Here is a 21269-nt window from a genome sequence, read left to right as displayed (position 1 = left end):
CTCCCTACAGCACTGTTGTAACTGGGTATCGAGTTCAGAGCCCGTGGACACGCAACTGGATCCCATGCTGCCCGACTGCCCCCGAGTTTCTGCAGGTATTTAACGCACACAGTAAGAACGTAACTCAACAGAAGGCTTTAAGTAGTTAAATAAGCATGTGTAAAGTCACTCCCCAAACACCATCCGTCAATCCAACCATCCTCTGAGGGTGGCTGGACCCTTATTCACCAGAAAGAAACAGCCAATCACAGTCACACTGATTCCTACAGGCGCTTTAGAGCCACACATGACATATTATATTGTATACTTTATAATGAATATGAAACTAGTCTTAGGTTCTCAGGAGGCTTTGGACACTGAATGTTTTTTTAAAGTATATTTTGTGTGTGTGTGTGTGTGTGTGTGTGTGTGTGTGTGTGTGTGTGTGTGTGTGTGTGTGTGTGTGTGTGTGTGTGTGTGTGTGTGTGTGTGTGTGTGTGTTTGTTGCTTGTTGATGTTGCGTAGATTGGAGGTTTTAGCAGGGCTGATTGAGAGGCATCATTGTCAGAGAAACTGAAGCAGTGGCAGATTATCTTGGAACACAAACAGGCACGCAGAAACACGCACGCAGAGTTTGCCTGAGACGCATAACAGAAAATGTGCCGTTCCATTTGCATTTCTATTTTTGTCTTTTTTTTTTTTTTCATCTTCTATGTCTCCCATACTCATTAATCCTCTCCTGTGGTGTTTGGCTTCCTGTCCCTGTGCCCTCGCTGCAGTCGACTGGCCTTGATGATGTCACGGCCATCATGAGAATGTGTCCTTAATGTAGGATTAGGGATGAAAGCTGTAATCCTCGACATGACCGTTGATAAGAGATCATGATTGCAGTGTTGTTTGAAGAGTGACACACATGCAGGCGCACTAGCGCGACCGCACACACTTGCCGAGAAACAAAAAAAAAAAAGATAGTCCAAGCCTGAAACAGGAAATAAAACATCTCTCGCAAGTATGAAACATCCATCTTTGTATTTTATGTGCCTGCTTAAGCAAATGTCCCACACATGCACACAAACACACACACACACAAACACACACACACACATATACACCCACACCTCTTTCCACATCCTTGTCTCATCATTCATTTCCTCCGTCACTCGCTATGTCCTGCTTTGCAATTTCATTCCCTTCAAAGCCCCACGCTGACATCACGGCGAATGGAATATAGGTCATTTTACACATGCTCCACATGTCAGTGAATGCATCTCTAACACCTGCTATCTCATCCAGGCCACTAAAACACCATGTTCCACACTGAGATGTGTGGGTGGGTGGCCTTAACATCTACCAGTGAATCAGCTCCTTGAAATGTCATCAAGCCTTCCATACAAAACCCATACTGACTGTGTTTCATGTCCAAATGTCATTTTTCTGGCCTTGATGTTTCATATCTCTTCTCAGTGACTCGTTGCCGGTCAAAAGAGCACAACCCCTGAGCCGAGATATCAAGCTCTGCTTTTTGAAACCGTTGGGATGCCTGACATTGTCCTAACACAGACCTCTCTGACACAGTGTCCATCTGTATGTATGCACTATTGACTCGTGCTCTATTGACTCGCGCTACTTTAACCGCGCTGAATAGATCGGAGTCTCTGGCCTGTTAACGGAGCTGCCAGCGCTGCTTGTGTCTGGCCTTTTGGTGGCAGCTTCTGATGTCAAAGGTTGTTTCAGTCGGTTTTTGTGTCCTTGGCAGCCTGGCAGGTTCACAGGCAGCTGCCATTGTGGTGGGAGTCACAGCGGAGGAACAGAGGTGAGGAGGTTGAGAGAAGGTTGAGGGAAGGCTGTCAGGGCATCCTGGCTCGGCGCTTCAATCAACAGGCATTCTAGCTCCCAGCAGTCACCTCCTCTGCTGCCATGGCTGCTGTTGTTAGGTTGCTATGGTAAGAGTATGTGTGCAAATGTGCTGGTGGGGGTAATCAGGGTTGACGGTAGAGCGTGTCGGCAACACAGGACAGGCCGGTCGATACTCGCTGTCAAGCACACACATTTACGGACACACACACACGCACACACACGATGGAGGAACAGGTTGAATCCGATCACTCATTGCCAACCCTCTGCTTCCCAACTTCCTTTGTGCATCTACCTTTCCCCTCCTCCACCTGTGCTCCTTCTCCGTGTGTGTGGCGCAGCGATGATGTGATGATTGTGTTTCCCATGCTGGTAGACTCTTGGCAGAAGGAGGTAGGGGAGTGGAGGTGGAGCTCGTCTGTTGTTCCTAATCATCTGTGGAGCAACGCCGATGTACCAGCATGGCGCTCTGATGGGGCTGCAGGGATCCAAACAGGGAGGGAGGATAATGCAAGTGTGTGTTTCCTGTTTGTTTGTCTTTTTTTGTCTTTCTTGGGGGTTTTTTTTTCTCTTTTACCCATCATGCAAAAGGGATTTGTTCCACTAGGAAGGCCACCACTCTGGCATTTGGTGGCGGCTTGGCACACCGGCATCATTTTATCAGTTAGGAGCACGCCGAACGCACACCGCAATATGCACACAAAAAAAACAAGCTGGAAATACTGTTTGTGTGTGTGTGTGTGTGTGTGTGTGTGTGTGTGTGTGTGTGTGTGTGTGTGTGTGTGTGTGTGTGTGTGTGTGTGTGTGTGTGTGTGTGTGTGTGTGTGTGTGTGTGTGTGTGTGTGTGTGTGTGTGTGTGTGTGTGTGTGTGTGCACGTTAAAGTAGCTTACAATGCTGCTGGAGAAGTTGGGGAGTGGGGGCCCTTGATGAAAGAGGTGTGTGAGGCCTTCCCAATATGTAATTATTCCAGACTACACTTGTGTTTGGATGCCAAGAGAAGGATAAACTCTACATGTGAGAGAATGAAGAGGTGACTATGAATAGTCCTTGGAACAGCTTTTCTGTTTTGTTTCTTTTTTTTCTTTTTTCTTTTTTGCCGCTTAGTTTATTGGCTTTTTTTGTCTAGTGAGATGGATGATGGGTTGTTTGATCAGTAAAAATGCCGTTTCAAAGGTGTGTGCTAATAACACGCAAACATGAGCGCACGACCCACGTACACACAACTTCCTCTTGGGTGATTACTCATTGTCCGAGCTGATTATTAATTACAAAGGGAGAGCTCTCTGTAGGTAAACACTGATTAATGGCTAACAAAAGGAAGTTAATGTCTTACCTGTACTTTAATTACCAACCCTCCTCTGTTACAAGCATCCCAACACAAGGCTGTAATTAACTCTAATGGACTGCAGGAAGAGACTCACTTTCATTTTCTTTCACTACATAACTACACTGCTGTATGGGATTCTTCGCCATGCCCAACTATCTTGCTTTGCTGTTTTCCGTGATTAAAAGTGAAGATTTTGCTTTTCTTTTTTTTAGTCTTGGATAAAAATGGGGGGTGGGGGTGGAGGGGGGCTCGGTAAAGTGATGCAATATTGTTACAGAAATGAGAAATAATTCCTGTGCAGTGACATGAGAGGTCATTCTGCCTTTCCTCCTCATGACTAAGGCTCATACGTTTGAGGCTCGGTGTTATTAATTTACCAGGAGACGACAAAGACACAATGAGTGCCTGAGAATAAAAGCAGATGGGGTGACACGCGCACACACATGCACACACACACACACACACACACACACACACACACACACACACACACACACACACACACACACACACACACACACACACACACACACACTTTGATGCTCTTATTGCAAATGTGGATTGGGTTAGTAGGTTCAATTTGACAGTAACCTTCGCCACCCAAAACGCTCACAGCTGACCGTTAAACACCTCTCGCTGTCCTCACCCCTTAACCACAAAAGACACACACACTCTGTCTGATTGACATGTGTACGACTTAACTATTTCAGAGGAAACTTAAATTAACCCCCCCCCCCCCTTCCTCTCTAACCACTTGTTTTCTCAGCTTGGTAAGGTGGAAGTCTGCCGCCTCAATGGAAGATCGCATGAACGTGTGTATGTGTTTGCACTTGTTTTCACATATGTGTTTTGAGTGTTTTCTTAGCCTCGCCAGCGCACGTTGCGTAAGCGCTGCAGGAAATAGACGAGTAAACTCCGCTGAACCGGACCTGACCTCTGACCTTGATCCACTCGGGTTGCATCAGACTATTGTCTGGGTCACATTTGTGAAAGCTGGTATCATCACAATGTGGAAAACGCTGACTCCGCGATGAGACCGCAGATGTCTGGTCTATCGTTGTGTCACAAATCAGTATTAAAGTTCAGACTTCGATCTTTTACTTCTGATGGAAGGCTATGTTTTATGTTTCTGGGACTTTGAATCGGCAGCTTTGGAAACAGAAGCTTTATGACATGATGTTATTTTGGGAACTAAATCCTTCCGTATTTCCAGTAAAAACAAATCACACATTGTTTACCCTATTAAATAAAACACTGGATCAATTTTACAATAACCAGCGGGTTATTTCATACCTAAATTCCTAGTAAATTTTAGGAATTTCTTAGTAAATTCTAAAATGTCCTACCTAAAACACTGAAAACGTTACAGTCTTAAAATAACAGCGTGAGCGGTTTTCAAATATTAGAAGCTGGAAATATCACAAATTTGGCTTTGGATGTTTTGACAGACTGTATCACTGGATGTTTTTGTGACATTCTGGATTCCTGCATATTTTAATACAATGAGACCGAGAGTTCATTAAATGGTGAAGCACCTGTGAATAGAATTCATGCCAGACTCATTGTCCTCCTAATATTTAACTTTCATCCATCTCCGCTGATTGGCTCATTATTAGAGGATCTTCCCTCCTCGATTCTCTTTTATTCTAAGGTAGACCACTTCTGCAGTAGAGACATGTTAAACTTCTTTCTGCAAATTAAGTTTTCCAGGAAAGTCCTGTACAATTTATTGTCTACTTGCATCCCTTTTTAGGTTTTTGAAAACTTTTTTTTTTCCATTACAAAATGTACAGCTATCTCGGTAGTTTAAGGTAAAACAGCCGCGGGAACAGGCAATGAAAAAGAAGACATCATTCCGGTAACCGTCATAATTGAACATCTGAAGCAACCTTGAAGGTTTGTACCAGATCTTCTTTGTGCTTTTGGTCCATGTCTTTCAACCGTAATTGTTCCATGTTGTCAGTCTGTTCTCATATTCTGGTGTTCTTCTTTTCTTTAAACGTTCATCTTCATCTTCACTCAAAAATAAATTTGGCAGATTTTTAAAAGTAGACGTTGTTGGCTTCAGGTTTATTTACTCCTGGATATTTGTAGCTATTGTAGATATGTGTGTAGGTCACACCGGCAGAAGGATGGGAGATTCTTCCAAATGTGAAGTGTGATTTAGAATCCCATCTCTCATGCAGAGCTCTATCGCTTTTACAGTTTAGGCTATTGTGATTATTCTAACGAGAAGCGTGTCTGGAAAGCCTGGTCTGTGGTCTTCAGTTCACCCCTGCACTAGGTAAACTCCATCCAGGAGGCATTTTATCCTCTCCTCCTTTCTTACACTCTACCCATCATCCTGGGGAAAAGAAGAAAGGGAGTGGGGAGGGGGGGTGGAGACAAAAAGGGAAAGAGCCAGGCATGCATAAATGAAAGTTCAACAAGGTTCAATGAAACACTTATACAATTTGCTGCAATATAGTGGGGTTTTATAATCTCATTATCATCTTAGTGCCAGATTTGCCCATGAGGGCTGTTCAGTATTCACTCTTATTAGCTCCTCAGATTTGTCCATTTGTCCTTCTGCTACCCGCCTCGCAGCCAATCACAGAATTTCTAATAAATACCCGCCCTCCTCCTTTATCTCCTCTATTTATTTTTTCTCTTGCGGTACTTTCTACTGCTTTATTTGTGAGTTTTGTTCTTGCTTTTACCCGCCATGGGGCAAACACCAGCTTTTGTTCTGCAGTCTGCTATGTACACGTATATAAATAACATTAGAGGAGTTACTTCATGTTTACAATCCTGTTTATACTGTATGTCATTATATTCTTATAGCCTGATGTGAGTCCTGCTCATTTGTGACCGAAGTACACTTACGTAACCAGTAAGATTCGAGCTGCAGGGAGGGTTGATGTAAAGACAAATATACCGGTACAGTAGCAAAGCACACAGTATTTGTTTACTGTTGTTGTGTTTTTAATAATATTTCATGTTTCGGGGAAGGCCAGGCTCTTTCCCCTCTGCAAGGTCAGATGGGGGAGCTAACGTACAACGTACAGTAGAACGGGCCACAGGCTGTTTGCAAATTCCCAAGCCTCTGAGCTGCTATGGGTAGTGTACATCCCTGGTCACTCAGAGGGCATCCCCAGATTAGTGCCTCATGGAAATGGATCTCATTTGCCCATATGGCCTCTTCTCATTGACTCGATATAGGCTCTAATCCGCCCAGCATTTACCCCCGACCTCGACATGTGGCAAACCACTTAGTAAAAACGAACGCAAAAAGCATGTATACTCCATATTTGATGGCTGCGGAATCGACGGGATCAAGCGTAAGAGAAGATGAAGATGAGAAATGGTGGTCAGTTCATTCTTGTTCGCCAGTAAGAAAAAAAAGAAGATTCCAACACAATAAACTAAATTTAAGTGGCGTTCGACTGGTTCCTGGTGTGGCTTTAATCCAGTAAGCCCCAATAGGGGTCTTTGCAAATCCTAACCAATGCTTGTATTATAACTCTTAATATTCACCCTCATCCCATAGTCCTCCAGTATCACCTCATTAATGAGGCATGAATTGCCCCCAACAAGTGTTACAGTGATGTTCTCCACGAAGCAACATCCCTCTGATGATAGTTATCATCATTGTTGTTGACCTTGTCTGTGAGAAGATGAGAGGATAAACCAGACAAATAGTAGAAACACCATCATCGTAGTTGTTTCGCACCTGTACGATATTGCTGGATTTTTTTTTTTATATTTCCATCAGTGGATGCGTATATTGCTTTTAAAGCACACAGTCCTATTTTAATAGCTATCTTCAATGCTTTGGCATTGATGGCATAAATGTTGTAGTCCTCTCAGCTTCTGCTACTAGGTGAACTTAGTTGATGGGATAAAGTAGATTAGAATGGGGAGAGGTTAATCTATGGAGTAATCGTATGAGAGTGTCACTATCAATCCTGAGAAGTTCACACTTTTTGAAGATGGAAAAAAAACCAGCTAATTCAACACTCCACTGCATTTTTCTTCAAGAGTAATAACATGAATATGATGATATAATTAGCTTTACTACGACAAAAAAGCAACAACTTGTAGGTGTAATCTTTAATTTAATCTTCGTCTGTGTGAATTCTTTCACTAGAAACTTTCCGGTCCTGAAGATAATGCTGTCGGCTCTTCATTGATAATTAAGATTAAGACAATTTTTTTTGGTGCTCTCAAACAAATCACTGAATTTCTTTACCTACAATTTTTGTAAAGGTTTAAGAATTTGATTTGATCACGTATCCCATCGCTGTATATTGGCTATAATGAGGTGCACTTACATTGCTTGTCTTCTGCTGTGCTCTGTTGGTGTTATTTTACATTTTTTGGAAATGGAGATTTCTGTTGATAGGGGTTCAAGATGCCGGCTCATAAGGTTTACCTGTTAATTAATGGGCACACACGTATTGTAATATACACCCAAGCACGGGATCCAAAATCCCATGCTGAGATCAAACATCTGCAAAACTCAGTGGATTTAATATTCAGCATGTTTGTGTGATTCCACTGTTTAAGTGTGCAAAAATGGTTTGCATGTTTCTTCTATTAGTTTAAACCCACGTCTCTTTTTAGATAAACCTTTTTTTGATGCGTTGTGGCAGCAGTTTAATTCTTTCTCTTCTCTTCTCTTCTCGACAATGCTTTCTAATTAAATACGCCTTTATAATGATTTTGCAAAAAATAAAACAAAAGAATAATCTTGAAAAAAGTGACTAGAACTGGAATGCATATAACTGCCAAAGAGATGATTAAGAAAATAAAGACAAAAATTATCCTTGGAAGTCCTTTTTGACATAAGCAGCTTCAAATTATAATTGTGTTGGGTTTTTTTCACTGAGAAAATAATGTTGCTCCTTTTTCATGTAACCATGTAAACAAAAGTGATGGTAGATTCCACGAGCAGCCAGGTTTTGAATATGCAGCGGTGACCTTGGAGGCCTCCCATGTGCTCCATTTTGACAGATAAAAACTTTATTAACCAGCCATCTACAGGACAGGAGACAAACCGCCCGTGAAACCAATGCGCACTAGTATTAGAGAAATATAGCAATTAGAGGATGATATTTTCTCCCGTGAATGCACCGAGGAGTCGAAAGGGGTAATAAACACAGCTTGTTTGTAGCCTATGCAGCAGCAATTATAAAGTGTTTGGAGAGTTGCTGTGCTTATTGTCCCTCAGAGTAATGAGATAGGTTGCACTGATCTCTCACTGATGACATAGCTCCTAATCCTCAGCCCTTCTTTCCTGCTTCTCAAGTTTATCCGCTAACATCCTCCGACAGTCGCTGCTCTGAACCGAGCAAGTTGAAGACTTGACTTCTACGTCTGCTGTCCAAACAGCAGCAATCCGTTAAATGCATCATGAGTTCAGTGAAGCATGTTTCTGCTTGTGAAGCCAAGAGAGTTTTCAGAGATTTCAAGCGGTTTGATTTCCAGTTATGTTTCTCCATTTTCTTGTCAGTTTCTCGTAGATGGTCTCCAAAATAGTTTTGACTGACATCTTATATGAGGATATTTTTGTAATATGAAAACAAATATTCTATGTGTTTCAATTCTGGAGTGTAAATGGAGAAAATATTTTTGTGTTCAACCTTCCCCTATAGAACTGAATTAAGGGTTGGGGGTTGTTAATTCCCCTGAAGCCCTTTATCTTAATCATCCATGACAGGTCATGTTGAGCAATATAGCTCTGTGTTAGCTTTTATATTTGGGTAAACATACTGTAGGTGTGCATATTTTCAGAGACACTACCTACACGTCCTCCTCTGAAGAATGCCTTGTTATCTGGTTGACCTCCAGGCAGACTGGTTATCACCTCTGAGCGCCGATATGTCCGCCTACTGCAGGGTTCACCTATCTAATCAACATGGACAGGCCACTTGTCACACCAACTGCATGCATGCACAGATTCAAATTCACTCGGACATGCTTCCAGATAGCCCGACATATGTAGACGGTAAGTGATACGCTAATGATGTGAGATGCAACCACCACATATTTGCACCCACGCACTGATAATCGCAGGCTTTCTCACATTGATCCGGGCCTGCTCTAAGTTACCAGATATGAATGTTGCATTGAGGTGTGGGAGTGGCCCAGAGGGCCACAGAAGGGGGTCTAAGGCCAAGTAGCAGACATGCAGATCAGGTAGCAAAGGGCTCCACAAGGTTGGACAGGGGGCCTTGTGGCACAGAGGAAATAAATTGACCACTAGGACATTTAGGGAGTCCCCTTCCCAATCACTTACCCTGATTGCTTTGTGGCTCTGGCCCCTTTTTCCAGTGACCTTCGCCCTGCCAAAGAATCCCCAACTGCAGAAGGGTCATCTTTTTATATAGCCTGTTCAACATGAGGTTGTGTGTATAAAATGGTGTTGTGTATAAAATTTTATAAAGACTGAAAGGAGAGTCACCACGATTCTACCTGTGACCATTTCGGGAGGTTGTGCCGGTGTGCTCACTTCCGCAAAATTCATACAGCAATTGGCAAAGAAAAGTAACCAAATTCGTCTTCAAATTAGGACAACTGTATGATGTTCAGGTTTTTTTCGCCGCAAACCATAGGACGGTGTCAAACACCTTGTCCTAGAGAAGTTAAATGATTGTCAGTGTATTTTTTACACTGTATTACCGTGTCTTGTGAAAAACATGACGTGAAATGAGGACGCTGCTCTACTACACATCACTCCATTTTTTAATTTTTATTTTGGAGAATCCTGGAATTCCATCTTAAATCAGACATGAGGTCAGATATATGATATCAATGGTTTGTTTGGTGTCAGTAAACAAAATCCACAAATGTCTTTATTGTCATATTGTTTAGTCTTTGTGTAGAAAGTACTAACTAGCCTTGTGTCTACTTTTGAGATGATAATGGTTGGCGTCAGTATCCTCAAGCGCAAATTCCAAATCCATCCTTGGTGCCGTTTTAATCCCCTTTTGTTTGATGTTTGAAATGCCAGCTTCAGCTGACCCTCTGATGTTACATAGTTCAGTGCCCCTTTGGCCTGAGTCCTGCCCTCTGAACAACATGTGGCCAGATAACAAACTCTAAACAAAAGAGGTAATTTGAAGACGTAAATTGCCAGAGCAGAAAAAAGGTGGGGGTGTGCACTTTTTCGTCTAAAACACTTCATAAGCACTAAGTGAGGTTGGCACCAGCTGTTGTAGGAGAATCCGGGAAAGGGAATCACTTTTGGCACCAGGCAGCTATCAGGCAGTAATTAGTATAGCTAACATCCCAAATGAAGGAGTCAAGTCTAGGTCAGTGTAAAAAACTTCAAGGTTCTTAGCGAGTACGGGTTGGAGGCCAATACCCCCTCCCCTGCTTGAATATAAGCTCATGCCGTGCCTGCTCAGATTTGCTGAAATCTGTATTGACCTTTCACCTCGAGGTGTCGCAGCCAGTCACATGTCAGGCAGGCTCCTGTGGATCACGCTGGATGTGTTCATGTTCATATTAGACTGTCTCGGTGGTTCCTACTCGAGACCTGTCCAGAAATGTAAACGCATGAACGATGAGGCTTTTAACATACAATGAAAATGTTGTTGCATAGCTTAAAGCCATTCTTTGCTTTTCAACACTGATGCTTGACAGCAGGATTGAGTTTTCCAGCCACTCAACAATCAATACTGTTGTTAAAACCATATGATAATAAAGTGAAGATGTTTCTTTTAAATGTCAGAGGACACCAAGGATTAAACCCAAGGATTTATCACAGCTGACACTTAATACTTGTTACGTTGATGATGTTATGATGTTTATGTCAGATGTTCTTCTGTAACCTTCACACATCAGGGGCTAAAAGTTCACCAACTAAAATTACCACTAAACCTTTGGAGACAGATGTTACTTTATCATAAAATAAAATCTTGTCATGTTTTTTAATCAACATAGCATAAGAAATGTTAATACAGTAAATCAGAAGGAAAAACTCCTGAATACTAATCATGGATTTCTACTTGTTTTACTTATGGAATAATTTCCTCTTTAGTCTCCGAGGAGTTAAAATAAAGGTTCTACTGCATAAAAGGGTTTGAACTACTTGAACTTCGGTGCATTTCATTTATCTGTTGTGGTATTTGTGGTGGTTTTCATCTCTTGAATCCTGGCCTAGTTTCTGTGTCTTGTTTTTGGAAAACATGAGTTAAGCCTTGCAGCACAATCCAGACGGCCATTAGATCGCTGCACTGTAGGTCTGACCTCTGACCAGCTAAGCCCTTGCCCCACCTCCCTCCGTAAAACCCTCGCTCCAGCCTGCCCAATGCCCTGCCCTATCCCCATCCCTTCTTGGAAATGATATTATGGTGTTTGGATCATCCTCCTCGTCTTCCTTCATACTGTAATCCTATTTGCTGTCATGTGTTGGTGTTCACAGATGGTGTGTGTGTGTGTTTGTATGTGTGTGGAGGACATGTGTGGGTATGTATGTGTGCCTGTGTGTGGAGATGGGATGACACCCAGATCACTCACAGCTGTTTGGACAAGCTCACTGGCACCATTGTATCTCTCACACATCGCAGAGAGGGTGGTCTTGCACAGACACATGGGGCAAAAAGCCGTGCAGTATCCCAGTGGGGCTATTGAAATATACACTTAAAATTTCAGTAACAACTATCAGTTATTTGAAGTTCAACCGTTTCATTTACCCATCCTTTAGTAGTGATCATTAGTGCTGTGTTTGCCGTGATGAACATGTTATGTTGCATGACAGTGAAATAGAGTAGGGGGAAGGAGAATGGGGGAGTTAGGGGCAGGTGGAATGAGGTTTTTCGGGCGGGAGGCCACTCATTGTTGAGTCGCGGGCAAAGAAAGAGAGCAAAAGTGCTGCTGGGTGAGCGATCCTTGGCAGCACTCCAGTGGTTGGCGTCTCAGCGTCCACATTTAGTTCCAGCTGAGTGCCCACAGTGGGCATGGCCGCTCTGCCTTCACTTTGACCTCTCAACCGAGGACCGACGCTGCTCTGTTTCCACTTCCCCTTTTGATTGTCCCTTTCTTCTACTTTTAACCCCCCCACTCCTTTGTATCTCAGAAATGGCTTCATAACAGCCAAAACATAGATGTTTCCGAATTGATTTGTCAAAGCAGTGTGATAGGGGTTGTGATCAGACAACTAGCGCAATGTGTTTAGAACTTCAGTTATTTGTTGTTGTTGTTTTAAATATGAAGCAGTCTGTCGTTCATATTTTGTATAAACCACAAAAAAGTTAAAAACTATACAATTTATTCTGACGTTAAAAAAAAAATTAGGTGTGAATTATTAACAATTCTTTTTCCAACAAATATCTGACTACAATAATAATTACTACAAAATTATATATATTTTTGTCCTCTTGTGAGTGGCAACAAGCGGCCCTGGTTGAAGGCAATTTGTAGACAAAGGCAAGAATTAAAGTTTATAAATGGAAAAAAGGTTATAATGCAATCTTGTTGTGTTTCACTGTGCCCCAACCTTTTTTGGGGGAAATATTTGGTTGATGGTGTGCAAACAATTAGGTTATGTGTTCTGTTTCAGAAATCCAATCACAGATCACAAAGCGTCCGAGCCAGGAAGGCAGGCGTCTCTTATTGAATGACCTCTTCCCCTGTACTTGGAAGACGTTCTCTCAAGGTGATGCCCTTGACATGGACCCAGGAAATGTCAAGCAGTAATACTGTAAAGTGTTGTGTTTTGTTGGGAAGGAAATGACTTCCAGGGACAAACTTATGGAGGACTCAATGAAAACAGACCTTTGCCTGACAGCACTTATTCTGTCCACTTCCTCACATCTTTACTACCGTCCATCTTTCTTTGGCTCATATCCAAGTCTCCTGTCCAGCCCTCCCCTTGTATTTTATCTGTCCACTTCCTCTTATTTCTCATTAACTTTGTCGTGATCCTCTTTAAAAGTAAAATATTTCATAAATTTATATTTTGTAATTCTATATTTTATAGTTCATAAATTATAATTCAAGCTATCACATGTTATGTTTTCATGCAAATGTGAAAACTTGTGAAAAAGACAAGTGTGTCTTGTAAATGTAATTCATTTGTCATTCGTCTCTTGACTAAGTTACAGCAGCTAACAATTCCATTTAAAATTCATCTGTTTGTTATATATACAATTGCAACTTTAACTATTTACAGCTCAAAATAAAATAAAAACTCACTGTATCTGTCCCACATGTCATATTTTTTAACATATTTGTTAACAAAAATAGGTGTTTTCATTCAGACACTCAATTAATTAACATACTTTCTTTTTCTGGACAAAGAGGCATTTTCTAATTTTGCGCTTTTCCCTATATAATCTTAAAATACTTTAAAAAATAATTATTGTTTGTGGATTTTGAAAGCAAGGTCATGAGTTTGTCTCTGGAGTGTGTTGCATTGCTGCATAGACTATGAAGAAAGTGGGCATCAGGCCAAAAACCAGGAAGAGTCAATAGCTGTTATTCAGGCAGACACTTGCAGACAAGCAAATTTTGGAGGACCTAATGAATTGCACCTGTATTGATCTTCATGGGAAATACTTGTATGATACGGGAATAATGGAAAAAAAAATGTGTTGGAAGGGATGGAAGAGGAGGAGGTGAAGTTGTTGGCAAAATGGGGGCAGACGTGTTTGTGCAGACTTTGTCAGGATGCAGATAGTGGGATCAAGATTGGGTATTGACGAGATAGGGAGCTGGGTGACTGAGCCACAGAAGCTTGAAATAAACTGTCTGAGGCACATGGCCAGTCATTATAGTGAAGCCGCCTGGCCCTGCTCAACCTTGAGCCAGTCGATAAGCTATTATAACCATGCAAATTGTGGCCAAATCAGAGACCTGACATATTGGTATTATATTCCTGCGCAGCCAGTGGGTTATGCATTATTACTGAGGGGGCAAGCAACAATGTGCGTTATGATTCCTTGTTGTTTCTGGGGTAGACTCATAAAGGGAAACATTGCCTCACACAGTAAGACAATTATGTTGTGTTTGTGTGTTAGGGTGGCCACAAATTGAACACCCAATTAAGTTTTTAAATGCCAAGCTCTTGTGCCATTTCTTTTAGGGGATTTTTAAATTATATGTCTGACTTTTTTATTTAACATGAATTCCAATACTTTTCTTTCTTGCCTTAAGTGGCCGGCAGCCTGCCAGGTCGTTTACTGTCGGTGACAGTGTGATGCATCCAATCGGCTGGAGTTCGGATGATGTAATTTGGACTAAAGGCTGTGTAAACACCGCTGTGACCTTGGTTTTAGATTTGTCAATAGGGTTGGGTTTGGAGAACAGAGAAGAGGATTGTGTGGGATTGAGAGCAACGTGCCCTGGCTGTGATAGCTGGTAGTCTCTGGGTGACTGACTGATATGAGAGAAACCTCAGCCCTACCTTTGACCCAAGCTCCACTTCTTCAACCGTCTTCCTGTTCCCTCTCACTGTCAAAGCTTCCCGCTCACCTCTACTTGCTCTCTGATATTGATGTACTCGCTTTCTTAGGAACCGATTATTGCCCTTTCCTCCTGTTCTCTCTACCCTTCTCCTTTCTCCTCCCTGACCTCGCTCCCTTCTTTTTAATAGTGGTGTCTCCACTCTTCAATCTAGAACTTGTCCGCCACCTACCCCCATGTCCCCTGCCACGAGGCGTTACTTTGTTTCTGCTATATCCTGTGCTGCATTTCAGCATTTCAGAGGTCAACACAAGTAAACACCAGCCAACGACCCTGGTGACACAGACCTATTAATCTGGTTTGGTTGCAAAGGTGATGACTTTCCCGGTGGGTCTCCAAGAAGATTGAGACCTACATGCGCAGACCACACTGTCCTGTGGGTAAAGTCAAGTGTAAGACCAAGACCAGAATTTAATAAAATTAAGATTAAAAAATGTGGGGGTTTTACAGACTGTAATTTTAAAGTTTGAATCTTTAATCTCAAAATCGTGAAATATTGATTTCTTCTTTTTTTTTTGGTAGGTTTTAAAGCCCAGAATTTTGATTGGATTTCCAGTAAAATTCTGGTTTCCATGACTACAACATTCTACAGTGTACTCACTGGGGCCCTTCTTTCTCTTCTTTTTTTCTTTTATCGTAAAATGACATCATTATATTTATACTTTTTTTTTAAATTTCTTCTTTATTTTGTGTGGTGAATATCTTGCAATCTGTGTATACCATCTTTGTAAACCTGTGTATACATTACAAACTGTACACGTTTTAACCAAGATAAATAGTTCTGCATTTAATATCATTCTTTTTCCTCTTGACAACATGATTTTTAAGGTGAGTCTGAAGGGCGAACACCTTTTCCAGAGCATGTCTACTCCACGCTCTTCACTAACACTCAGAGTCCCGCAAGCACGTGAGGTCTAGGTTGTGTTCCTAGCTGCCTTTGTCTTTTCCCCTGTTTTACTGCATCTTCCACTCTTCATTAATTTCATATATATTTAGATTGTGTGTCATCCTAAATCTATTCAGTATGCAAAAACATTTATTCCATGCCTTCCCCAATGTTTTATGTAATTGTTAAAATATTTTTTTGTGATGACTCTCTCCTGGTGGTGCTTCATGCAGTAGAGATCACAAAGCCCATTGAGGCAGACTTGTAATTTGCGGCATTTGGTTGTGAAGATTGTTAAACATTGTCCATGCATGCGTGTTCAAAAGGTTCAAAGCTGCCATGAATAGTAGAACTTGGGTTATTTTGTTCAATGCTGTACATTTATTCTAGTGTGGTAGCTCAGCCTTGAGATAACATTTTTATTTTACAGAATTTAGTATAAAATGGTTCAAGAATGGCACGTGGTGTTTGCACATCCTTTCAATAACTTTTACCTTTTCAGCTAAGGAAGTAGGAATTCCTGAATTGTGGTCCCAGCTTCCTTTGTTGAGAACTGACAAACACACATTAATACACACATTGTCCACATAGACTTCATACCTGATGTGTCCTCTTCAAAAAGAGGACCAACGTCATTGTCTTCGCCGCCTTTTGTGCAAACTTTCGAACAACATTTACGAAACATCAGGATGTGAACTTTGAGTCTTCAAAATGCACAATCTAGAAACAAGTCAGGCATCAGAGCCATTCACACTTTCTATGGAGGCCTGTTCAACAACTCGGGGCAATGCAGCTGATGCTTGAGAATACACAAATTTGTTCCACCAAGTTCTGCACGCAATGCTTGCAGATGGGCAGCGATTAATCAGAGAGGTAACTGTGAAGTAGTTTGCAATTAGACTGGAAAGCTCTGAGGCATGCTAATTGAATCAGAAAATTAGTGACAGCGCTGTTCTGTGCTGTAATAGGCTAGCTGCCGCTCGCAGCAGGTGCTAGCCCACTCAGCTGTGGAACAAGGTTTTAAGTCATATTAGCAGCAGTAGAAATTTTCCTCTATATGGAACGGTTAGATTTTCTGCTTGTTTTCACTGCCCGTGTCACTACGGAAAACCTAGTCTAGTTTGTGGCATGAACAAAAAACAACCACCTGCTTTAAAAAATTGAGTTAGGAAATGATGTGTTAAAAGATACATGAAGCCATTTCACTGATATGTGACTAGAATTAAGTTTATTGGGTATTTACGACAAAGGATGCATTCCTGTATTTGAGAAATAACATTCACTGTCTCTTATTCACTGTTCCTCATCCTTCCTCTCATCCCCTCCCATCTCCTTCCCATAGCCTCCTCGAGCTCCCCGTTTCCTGACAACTTTCTCTGACACAACATGAAAAAGTGGTGAGAAATTAAAAATTGATTACTTTCGTGCACAGGGTTGCCGTCTCTTCTGCTCGTCGGCTACGGGTGGTAAAGAGAGAGAGAAAGGGCTTCATTTTTGTGGGAAGGCTGTGCAACCAAAAGTTCTTTTGGGGTTTCCGTAGAGTCACGGTGAAAGGATGTGAGTTAGGGAGCACAGAGGCAAGGAAGCGAGACGTGAGTGTGATATAGAGGTAGAGAATTCCCCAGGTAGACGATGCTGTGCTTCATAGTTCTGGCTTTAAACCCCCGGTCTTCTTCAACATTCTGATTCTGCCCTGGCTCTGCAAACTCTGATATCTTCATCAGACATTCCGGAGTGCGAGTAGCCATCCTCGCTGAGGTGTACAAAGATTACAAATACAACACATCTACATGCATGTGTACACAGACACACACATCTTTATATGTGTGGCACTAACACAGCCTCAAGGACACATACAAACCAAACCTTCACACACGTGAACTTTTCATTCATTGTTACTGTCTTTGCTGACCATGCATATCGCATATAGCTGCAGTTTCTATGTAGATAATTAGTGGTTAACTCCCTCCCTTACTCGGCGATGCACCCCCCCCCAATTCTTGTTAATATTTTTCCTGAAGGAGTGCATGCACTTTTACTGCAAATCATGTTCCAACACAGATCTGAACTCTGCACTGTTCACCCCCCTCCAAAATTATTCAGGAGAGCCTCGCTTTCCTAAAGATCCTTTCTTAACTCCACACACACATACACCCTCGACTTTTTTCTCTCCTGCTGAGAGGATAAGAGCGCTCCCAGTCTCGACTGTACGGCATTTACACTGAGGTAACTGTAAGGTTAGCTTGATCAGCTTTTAATTTGGAAACCCTGGCACCTGCTGTGAAATAGCCCCTTGGGCACTTCAGCATACTGCATTGAAACTTTTACTTTTGGAGGCTCACTTCTACTCTCACAACTCCATCTATTTTATTTATCAACTTTTCAAAGCAATATGAGAGTCATATCATATAATTTGATGAACAAAGATGATTTCCTCTGCCATTGGTTTTGTGCTACTTTTGGAATCTAATCGAATCCTGCAATTAGCAGTATTAGCAAAAACTCCTAAAAGTGAAAAGAAATTCTTCTAAGCATGTTCCCGTGTTCAACCGCAATTCAGTCAGCTCCACTTTCGGCAGCATATTCTGACGCCAGCTTGTTAAACAATTTCAAATCTCAATGCCAACTGTAGCCTATTCATACAGTTACACCCCAAAGCCTTTCCTCCATCCTTCCATCCCTCCCTCTGTCCTTCCTCTGATCCCATTTCACAGTGGAACTGTCAGGCGCTTATCCCAATCTCAACCTTGGCCGGGGGCCCACAGTGGTGCATAGGCCGCCTGAACTCAGCTGCAAACTCTCAACCTTTCCCTTTGGTTCCCTTCCCTCTGTAGCTTTCTGCCTCCCCCCTTTACCCCGACTCCATCTCTGCCTATTTTAGGAGGGTTTTGGATGAGGGCCTCAATATCCAGTGGATGCTCTTATGCACAGTTTACAGGGCACGTCTAAACACACTCAGTGTGTCGAGTAGAGCTTAACAATAACATAAACTCTGCTATTATCCAGACAGCAGCCAGCACACCAACCAGGCCACCCGGCTGGGAATCTAGCCAGCCATCCAGGCAGTCAGCTTGCTAGCCAGAGAGTCACACTGACAGTCAAGCAGTTATCACGGAAGTCACCTATCCCATCATTCAGCCGGGTGTCTTCGATTATACAGAGTTGGGCAAACAAAATGTTCTCTGAAACGATGGTTGGGTTGGTTTTTTTCCCCCATTTTCCCACTTCATTTTTAAAAACCACTAAGTATGGTAACTGGCACTGGTTAGCGGCTAATGATAGCAGTCCCAGCCAAAATGCTGCAAGTCTGTTTTAGTCATCAAGGGTGACTAAAGCAGACTTCAGACCAACAAGTTCCCTGCTTTCTATCATGCCCACTGCTTGGTTTCACCTCCTTTCACCTACGGCGATAGTTTTCTGTCCACAGTGAGCTGTGCTGGTAATACTGGTGATGCTGAGCAGGTAATGCCAGATGACATGGCTGACCCGGTTTGGGAGCATCGTGCCGTTACGGTGTTGACAGGCCCGAGGTGTTTTCATGGTTCTAAACTGCTACCTTTGCCCACGTTGCTGAATGTCAACCCTGCACAAGGAGCTGGAGCTTAAAGGGCCATCGTATCAGCTCCCGACTGCGTTCAGTCTAGCCCAGGGGAAAGAACTGTATCTTTGTGTGTCTTTGTGTGTGTGTGTGTGTGTGAGTGATCTCAGTGACACACATCACCTTTTGTGAGAGACACATCATACTACAGATGACCCTGTTGGATGGCAATGGCCCTTTTAACTTTAGCACCCTGATGCAATCCGCTGTAAATACATTAAACCAAGCTGCAGAGGAGGAAGCTGCTTATCCGTCCTCACTGGTTCTTTCTCCACCTCTCCTTCCCTCCTTCTCTCTTTATCTCGCTCCTCCTCACCCTGTCCCCTTCTCCTTTGCTTTTTTTTGTTATCTGTTTCATTTCATTCTCATTTTTCTTTAATAATTTTTTTTTGTTTTTTCCTCCCTTTCACAACCTCTTTTCCACACACAGACTCGACCATCGACAAACTCAACCATTTGGTTTAATCTCTCCTCTTATCGTTACTGACCGCTACCCAGCTCCACCAACAGACTACACCTCTCCTTGCCCTTCACCTCCACTGGTCATAAGTCTCAAACCAAACCTGCCTGGATGTCACAGGGAGTGCCAAGGGTGCATTGAATGACGTGGCACTCTGGTTGACCCCCGGCAGCTTGGCAGGACTGCCTCCCTAATGAGATTAGCCGGGTTATGCCGACTTTGTGTCTGTTTCTCCTGCCGCCCAGCCCAGCCCACCCTGGGGCTCTTTATTTAGCCGGCAGCAGGACAGGGTGTGCCAGCATTTGCAGGTCGAGGGCAGGACAGGACCCACAAGTCCACTACCCTCCCTTGTCCCCCTCCACTCCCGCTTGAGCTATCTGAACTGCCCAGCCTGGGTTGATAGTCACTATTCAGCTGTTGCATTGTACTTGTCTCTTGTCATGGCTCTGTTTCAAACTCCCTCAATAAATCTCTGTTCCACCCTGTCTCTGCCACTTTGGCGTCTCTCTGCTTGTTTTTTATCCGTCTGCGTCTTCGTCTTTCCGTCTCTGTCTCCAGCCGACTCTCGTCATTGTTCATTAGGCGCACAAATGAAATGCCCTTTAATGGCTGGACTCAACGATACGCGGCAATGATCAAACAATGCACTGATCCCTTTAAACACACGCGCACACACACACACACACACACACACACACACACACACACACACACACTGCCCTAAGCCAAACGACCAAGCACGAAACCTGGGAACCTTGACTTCCCATGCGTGAGTGTGACCGGCTTTGATAATTGCTCATAGCAGCATAAAGTGCAAAGCTGCTCAATGTACTGCCCTGTGAAGACACACCGACTTAGACTGTCTTACCAAAGCTGTGACCACCAGCTTGTAAGTAGTTAGGTGGTCAAACATCTAGTCCATTCTATAGAATTGATGCTAACTTAGCTTTCTGAGATTTACCGTCACCCTCTGACTCTTTGGTCTCTGTTGTTTCTTTGTTTATGTGGCTCTAAGAGACATTATCAATGCCCTTATTATCAGCGAGCGGGTTCAAGTGCCAATTAAATGCGTTTAACTTTGCTACCATGTCAGCACCTTTTTGATATGGAGTCCTTAGCTGTGGCCCCGGAGCTCCACTTCAACAAACATGAATGCATGAAAATGAATATCCATGCATGTATGTATCAGTGCGTATTTTCCTGCATAAGCAAAGCGATAGCATGCCTAGCAAATGTTCAAATACTTTGTGCCCTCTGCACTCATCAGTTACACCGAGGATTACATTAACATCACACACCTGAGTCTGCTTTTGTGTTGACAGACAGTCGACTCGCTCTTCACCTTGCAATCATTCTTTGTCATCCTCAGCCAAGAGCAATATTTAGAGAGGTGAATTCCCTCCAACTCCTGAATCCAGTATTTTAGTTCAACACCTTTCTCCCACATAGACATGGCAGAATGTACATTGAAAAGAGCTCCCTCCACATCTTTATCTATCACTCCAGCACAGTAACCAGATACACACATGAAGAGACTAACCAGATACACACAAAAAAACCCAACAGAAACACACTTAGAAGCATATGCACATGTACTGTCCTCCACCCCCATATCGCATTGGCGATATGAACCTTTAGAAAAGAGAAAAGAAATCTTGTTGAATGAAATGAAATTGTGAGGTGGATTTAGAGGCCTCTATGTTAATCTCCAAA

General features: G+C 42.7%; 1 protein-coding gene across 6 annotated transcripts in view; it reads left to right on the top strand.

The window, feature by feature from the left end:
- The window catches only part of arb2a (ARB2 cotranscriptional regulator A), a 150022-nt gene that overhangs the window by 87563 nt on the left and 41190 nt on the right, over positions 1 to 21269 (top strand). For 2 of the 6 annotated variants that reach the window (XM_068310630.1, XM_068310629.1), the window contains exon 10: positions 11 to 95. In XM_068310630.1, coding sequence (XP_068166731.1) covers positions 11 to 95 — 85 coding nt within the window. The other 4 variants (XM_068310632.1, XM_068310631.1, XM_068310634.1 and 1 more) reach the window with 4 other exon arrangements.

This window comes from Antennarius striatus, chromosome 3 (genome assembly GCF_040054535.1).
Source record: "Antennarius striatus isolate MH-2024 chromosome 3, ASM4005453v1, whole genome shotgun sequence".
Classification (NCBI taxonomy): Eukaryota; Metazoa; Chordata; class Actinopteri; order Lophiiformes; family Antennariidae; genus Antennarius; species Antennarius striatus.
The sequence above is the reverse complement of the archived record's forward strand: the minus strand, read 5'-3'. Positions and strand labels throughout refer to the sequence as shown.